Source organism: Dryobates pubescens, chromosome 4, assembly GCF_014839835.1.
Source record: "Dryobates pubescens isolate bDryPub1 chromosome 4, bDryPub1.pri, whole genome shotgun sequence".
Classification (NCBI taxonomy): domain Eukaryota; kingdom Metazoa; phylum Chordata; class Aves; order Piciformes; family Picidae; genus Dryobates; species Dryobates pubescens.
Window position 1 is genome coordinate 5,410,572 of NC_071615.1, and position 6,929 is coordinate 5,417,500.

Sequence of the window (6,929 nt, forward strand, 5' to 3'; positions counted from 1 at the left end):
ACTAAGGAGAGGACGAGCCACTCTCTCGGCTGGGCCACCGCCTCCCATGGGCTGCGGGGCCAGTGTGCGTGGGGTGCACGGGGAAACGCTCCCCCCCTGTTTTTCACGGCTGACAGGCGGGGGTGGGGGGTGTCGGTGTCGTTCTCGGGTGGTTTTATTTTTGCCCTGTTTTGTTGTTTAGTTATTTTTTTTTCTGCCCTGTCAGTCCATGTCCAGCTCCTCGCCGTCGGCGGGGCCGCAGTCCGATCTGTCCCTGGCTGTGCTGGCGTCCCGCGCCCGGACCGGCGATTTGGGCCGGGGGAAGCTGCCGCCCTCCGCAGGAGCGGCCGCCGCCGGGTCACCGTGTGCGGCCACAGAACAGGGCGAAGCACCGGCCGAAGACGGGGGGAGCACCGACCCCGTCGCAGCCGCCGGCGAGTCCGTGGCGCCGGGGCCGGGCTGGGCACCGGCGGGAGCCGGCTCCGCGCTGCAACCGGGCGGGCCGGGATTGGCGGCGGGCAGTGGGGAGTCCCGGGGGGGCTGACCGGCCTCTGGGCCTGGGCTGGCCTTGAGGGCGGTCTGCGGGACCAGGAAGCCCAGAGGCTGAGTGATGGGGTAGAGCAAGAAGTGTCCTTTGCCGATGAGTGTGCGAGGGGCGCAGGGAGGGAGGCTGGGGAAGTCCGGGGTGGCTTTGCGGCGGGGAGGCGAGTCAGAGAGAAGGCTCTCCACGCTGAAAGGGTTGAGCTTGTGGAAGCTGCCAGCACCGCGGGGGCCCCCCGCGGCGCCGCTGCCGTCCCCCGACGGGGCGGCCGCGCAGTCCTTGTCAGGTGGGCGCTGGAGCCGCCCGTTCCCGCTTCTTTGGCTGGGGTAGAAGGGCTCTGCCGTCTGGTCGCAGGTGCCGGGGGGTGGCTCGGAAGGGGGAGCGGCGGCGGCGGGAGGCGGCGGGTGGGGTGGCGGGGGCTGCCCGCGGGGCTTGGCCTCGGGCGGAGCGGGCGAGAGGCCCCCCCCACCCCCGCTGTCGCTGTCGGAGCTGGGCGTGCTGTGGAGGGAGAGGCCGCTGGGCGAGTGCAGGTGGCGGCTTTGGCTTTTGAGGAGCTTCTTCTCGTGCTTGCGCTTCTTCTTCTCCATCTTTTCCAGCTCCTTACGGGCGATCTCCTCGGGGTCCATAGGCTCCCCGCTGCACGTGGTGGGGTGGGAGTTGTGAGCCGGCCGCCCCGGGCCCTTCTTCGTGTTTTCTTTCTTTCTCCATTTGGCCCGGCGGTTTTGGAACCAGACCTACACACCGAACAACGAGAAGCAATTAACACCCAGCGCACCGGCCCCCCGCGGTGGCCAGGGCAGGGGGAGGGAGAAGCGCAGCTCAGGCCTCCCCCTTCAACCCCTCCAGGTGCCGGCAGCCCCATCCGTGGAACTGGGCGTCTGTGAGACGGAGAGAAGGGAGGGGGCAGCAAGAGAGATCCACGCTTCCTTAACAGGGTAGAAAAAAACCCCAAAATATAAATGAAAAACCGCAACAAAACACAAGAGGGGGGTGCACATTCACACACATACTCACTGCACTCTGCCCGCATCAGCGCCGTGGGGAGGAGAAGGGGTAACATATCTTCCCCAGCCACGACTCTTCCCCACGGCCAGGGGTACAAAAGCGGCAGCCACAGCCCCGGTAGCTGGGCCCGAACCCCCCACAGCAGCGTTTGCAATAACCCACAGCATAATAAGAGGGCCGAAGGCAGGAGCGGCAAGGAAGGGAAATCGCCATGCCCGAGCAAAGCAGGGTCTGGGCCTCTCGTCCATCCCAGACTCCGGAGCAGCCTGGAAAATGGCGTTTAATTAGTAAAATAAGTTTAAATTAAAACCTCTCCGCTCCGGCCTGCCTCGGTGGTTCCCTGACCGTTCAGCCCGCAAGGGCCTCGGCTCACGAGGTCCCAGACGGATCCAGCGACTACATTGGGTGCAGGGGACTTCGGTGACCCGATCCGGGCACCTTTCCCCACCCCGGGCCGGGTCCCGGAGAGCCTCGCAAAGCTCCCGAGCCCCTGAACACGGCGGAGAGGCTGCTGCCGGCGCCGAGCAGCAAAAGGCATCTCGGTAAGAGACCGTGAGACAAAGGTGATGGAGGAACCGCAGCAAACGGCGTCAGCTCATCCCAAAGGGACCTGAGCGGATTGAAGAACTCATTCCCCGCACACGCAGCTACCCGGCCCCGCCAAACCGATCCGAGCCTCCCCGCACGCCCGGAGCAGCGGCGCCGGGCTCGGCCTCGCCGTTCCCTCGCAGCCACCGCGGCATTGAACAGCATCTGAAGATGCAACAGACAACCCGCATTGCGCCCGCATACTTCCAATTCGATCCCCATTTTATTTTCTTTCGGGATGAATTAAGGCAATGAATGTTTCCCCGCCCCATCCCGTCCGACCGAGGCCCTGAGCACTTCGTTAAAATTAAGTTCTACAAGTTGCAGTCGCTCTTACTGAGCCTACGAGATTTGTTGATATTCAGCGCACCCTGGCCCGTGATTAAGCCTCATGTTCGCATTCTAATTTTTCGCCCTTGACTCATTTAAGAAAAATGTTTACATTGGGGGTAAAAAAAAAAAAAAAAAAGAGTCAAGGAAGCCAGGCTAGGATGCTAGTCTTTGGGTCTCGTTTGCAAGATTAAAAAATAAATTAAAAGGGATTAAGAAGAAGAAAATAAACCACAAGAATCGGTGCAAGGCAAGGAAACAAAGGAGGAAGGCCAGGAGGAGCGGGGCTGCGGGCCCATCCTGGCGCAGGGATGCGAGCCCAGGCTGCGGGGTCCGGCGCGGCCTCCCCTGGGACAGCTCGGCGCAGAGAGAAGAGGGAGAGGGAAAGGGACACACACACACGGTTTTTACCTGCACTCTGGACTCCACCAAGTCCAGCCTGAGAGCCAAAGCCTCTCGCATAAACACGTCCGGGTAATGACTCTCATTAAACGCCTTTTCCAGCTCCTCGAGCTGCCAGCCAGTAAAATTGGTGCGGGTTCGTCTTCTTTTACAGCCAGGACTTTCTTTGTCCGGGTCACCCGAGTCTGAAAAGGCAGAAATACCCTCAGCTCCCTGGAAGACAGGCCTTCTCCCCCCCTCCCTGCCATTCACAGGAGCCTTTTAACTTTTGTGCTCGGTAGCGTTGGTAAAAGAGCGGGATTATACACACACCTGCGCTAAAAATGGGGAGGAACCCGATCAGCCCTCGCCTCCTCCGAAAATGTACTTTACAGAACATTTATTCCTGAAGGAAGCTCTCCACAGGCACTCAGCTGGCAGAGAGAGAGAGAGAAGTTCCAATATTTGCTCCAGCCACCAAAGGTTTCATTAAAAAAAAAATAATAATAATTTAAAGCCCCCCACTCTTTCCCTTCCCCAGCCCCCACCTCCCCGGAGCACCGGTGTGGGCCACAGTTCCCGGCCCGGGTCCCCCAGGACCACGAGGGTAGGGTGGCCCCTGGGCCTCCCCCAAACCCCCCAGGCACAGGCGGGCGTGGGGATGGGGTGCTCGCAGCCTCTCTGTGTGCGTCCATCTCCAGGCTGGGGATTTCCAGCCCTAGCTGCACCTCTCCTAAGGTTTTCCGCCAGGTGTGGAAATATATTAATAATAATTTTTATTTAGTGGAGGTGCAGGGTGGAGGGAGCTGCTCCAGGATTAATCAAAAGGATGTTGGGGCGATGAAGTGTTTTAATAGCTGAACAATAGCGGTGCCACAGGCCGGTGGGAAGGAAAGAGATGGAGAGTGCTTCCCTTCGGTTAAATCGTTTAAAAGCATCGTAATAATAATTACTCCCCTTCATTCCCCAGACTGCAGCAATTCCAAATAATATTTTTGTATTTTATTTTTAATTATATGCTTCAAGCCTCCACCTTAGAGATGAACTTTGGGGCAAGGCACCGGGCCGGGCCCGCTATTGTTCAGGGCACACGCCAGTGGGAACGGAAGACGCTCCCGGTGCTTGGCTCGGGCTCTCCCGGTCCCGTCTTGTCCACCACCTCGGGGGGGCCCAGCACAGCCGCTCCCCCTCTCCAGGCACCCCAATATCCGCAGATGGAAGATGAGAGTGGGGGGAGGTGGGGTCTTCTCTTCCTCCGCGCTGACACACTCCGGGCAGGGAGCAGCGGTCGGATCACAGGGGTGGTGATGTGGGGCGGGGGTGGGGGGACAGGGAGACGGGGCCGCTCCTACCTGCGAGCTTGAAGGGCTGACTGTCCCCGGTCACCCCGCAGCCCGAGGGGATGAGCGGCGCCGGGTTGACCACGGAGGCGGCGCAGGAGCCACTCAGTAATCCATCGATGGAGAAGGGGACGGAGGCGGCCGCCGACTGCAGCTGGTGCCCGGCCAGCTCGTAGACGTGGTGGTGCCCGAGCGGGTAAGGGAAACCCACCATCCCCCCGAACTGGGCATGGGGATGCTCCAAGATACGGCTGTCCATCATGGGGGCGGCTCTAGCGCGGGGGGTGCCGGCGGGGCTGGGGGTGCTGGCGGCGGGGCGGCTGGGGCCGGGGGTGCTGCTGCCGGAGGAGGAGGCGCGGCGAGGGGCTCATGCTGCAGGGCGCCCGGGCGCTTTAACTTTATCAACATCAGGCTCCCAATAATTAGCTCAGGCTGGGGGAATTTGGGACCAATAAGAAACGTTAATCGGTCCTGACGTCAGAGACGTGCCAGTGTGGGGAGCAAACGTTTTCCATATCGATTGCTAATTATACCTGACATCCAGCCTCAATAAACAATATCAGAGCTGTCACAACACGACAAGGGGGGCTTTGATAGGAACTCCAGCCCGAGGAGGGCGGCGGGGGCCGGGCGGGCAGGGGAGGGTGCAGGGAGGGGGGGCTGGAGGGGAACTCATGGATCTGCCTGATACCCGGTTAAATACTAAACAGCCGGAGTTACACACACACACACAGCCTCTCCCCCCCCACCCCCCAGCTCCAACCCACCCTCTTCCCCCTTGTCCCCTCCCCTCTCCAAATCACTAATAGATTTCCCTTTAAAACATTCACCAGCGTGTTGTGGGGATTTTTCACCAGAAATGCTCTACTCTCTGAACCTTTAAAGTGATGTTGCTCCAATTACAGAGAGACATTGAGCGGCAAATAGACTGATCCAATAATAGGAGATTCATCATCCGCTCTTTCCAGAGCTGTCACATTGAATTTAAAACTACAAGCCTTTTCATCTCCTCTCCGGCTCTATAACAGGGGAGAGGGGAGGGGGGCAGAGGGGAAAAAAATGGGGGAGAGGAAAAAAAAAAAAAAGAGGAGTAAAAAGAAAAAGGAGAAGAGCCGGTTTCAGAGTTTAAAAGGAGATTGGAGCATATCAATCGAAATCATAATTAATGCAATCTCTTATCGATCTGGCCACGGACACCCCCCTCCCCAGCATCAACCACAACCTTTGAATTGCGAGCGCAGCCACAATCGACAGCAGCCTCTGTTCGCCAGAGAGGAGGCCAAAAATTGAAATAAATAAATAAATTAAAAGAAAACCCAAATAAAGTTTCCATCCCTCCCCTCTTACCATCTCCCACCCCCTCCAACTCTCCCCCCTCCCCCCCCGCCCGCCCTCCGAAAGACAAGAAGCTCATCGTACACCCCGAGCTTTGCTCCGCCAGTCATTAACAGCTTCCAAACAGCCGCCAAATTCTTCCTAATTAAATTACGTCCCCATAGAAGTTTTCACCTAAATAAAATATGGGTTGGTCCCCCCGGTTAACAATCAAGTGAATAGTTTTCTGGCAAAGAGAGGGGCTGGGGCTCCCAGTTTTGTGCCCTCTCCCGCAGAGTCCGGCTGGAGAAACACTTTCCAGGCCCCAAGTAGGGAGGAATTGGGGGCATGTTTTCCACTCTCTCCCACTAAGACCAGAGTCCTCGGTCCCTTGGGCCGGAAGGGACCCAGGCCCTGTGCCCCTCGGTCCCCGGAAAGGTGGGAAGGGAAGGGGAGCGCAGTGAGAAGCAATGTTTGCGATTAACAAAGAGGAGAAGGGAGAGAAAGAGCGGGGCTAGAAAATCAAACAGGGGGAAAACTCTTTAAATCTTCCTGGGAGGTTCGTGCGGAATTAAATCCTTCGAGTCGGGAGGGGGGCGGACGGGGGGTCCAAGAGGGGGAAAGAAGGGGGAAAAAAAATAAAGAGGAAGGGAAAAGGAGTGAGGGGGGAAAGGGAAAGAGGGAGAGACACTTTATCTCTGGAAAACATACAAATAGATTTTCCAGTTATAAAATATCCAGTCAAGAAGATACATTCCCTGGTGCTGGATTGTGTGGGTATGAGAGAGGGGGAAGCTAAAATTGAAATAAAAGGGAACTCGAGTCTCTAATCTATGTTGTCTGTCCGGAGCTGTATTTATTCACCTAATTGAATGCCATACAATATACTGCTGTATTATTGCTGTTCCCTCCCTCCCCACTATAGATTAGTTTAATTATGGTCTCCCTGTCTCTGCTTAGAGCTAAAAGGTAGCTTGAATTTGGACTGCACAGCCCTAGCAGAAATAAGAAAATGATGGGGTTGGTATTAATTCTGGGGTCAAGGGCTTCACTTTTCACCATAATTTAATTTCTTTCTCTATAAATACTAAATGTAAACTGTGTCCACTGGACCAAATTTTGCCTGTAGCAATAAATGCCTCATTTTCTGTCGGATTTCAGGAGAGGAATGTGAGGGGGACGTGTTTCTGAATACAGAATGGTAATCAATCCAGCCCCAGAATAAGAGAGGGGGGACTTTTTTCCCCCCTCTCTCTCTCTTTATTATAATGAATTAATTCGACTTTATTTATCCCATTTTCTGGAGCTGACAGAATGTTAATTTGAGTTGAAATTTCTCTCGCCTCTCACTCCCTGACCCCTGGCCTCCAGATTGGCGTGTTGTAATAACCTGAATCTTTCAACAGAAGCCCTGATAATTGTTACCTTATTAGCATGCAAATTGTTTAATT

The 6,929-nt window shown here is 56.5% G+C and overlaps 1 protein-coding gene across 1 annotated transcript; it reads right to left on the reverse strand.

Moving 5' to 3' along the window:
• Nucleotides 1-201: 201 nt before the first annotated feature.
• On the reverse strand, nt 202-4,426 carry UNCX (UNC homeobox). Its single transcript, XM_054161306.1, has 3 exons — nt 4,177-4,426; nt 2,855-3,030; nt 202-1,254 (listed from the first exon to the last, which is right to left on the reverse strand). The coding sequence occupies exons 1-3, from the start codon at nt 4,424-4,426 to the stop codon at nt 202-204; spliced, it is 1,479 nt and encodes a 492-aa protein (XP_054017281.1).
• Between the last annotated feature and the right edge of the window lie 2,503 nt (nt 4,427-6,929).

Bases quoted from the DNA above. Each gene is read 5' to 3' on its own strand.
- UNCX (XM_054161306.1), bottom strand. From the start codon at position 4,426: ATGATGGACAGCCGTATCTTGGAGCATCCCCATGCCCAGTTCGGGGGG. The intron at 3,031-4,176 runs GTAGGAGCGGCC...CTGCCTTTTCAG, and splicing joins TCAGCCCTTCAAGCTCGCAG to ACTCGGGTGACCCGGACAAA. The intron at 1,255-2,854 runs GTAAAAACCGTG...TTCGGTGTGTAG, and splicing joins TGGTGGAGTCCAGAGTGCAG to GTCTGGTTCCAAAACCGCCG.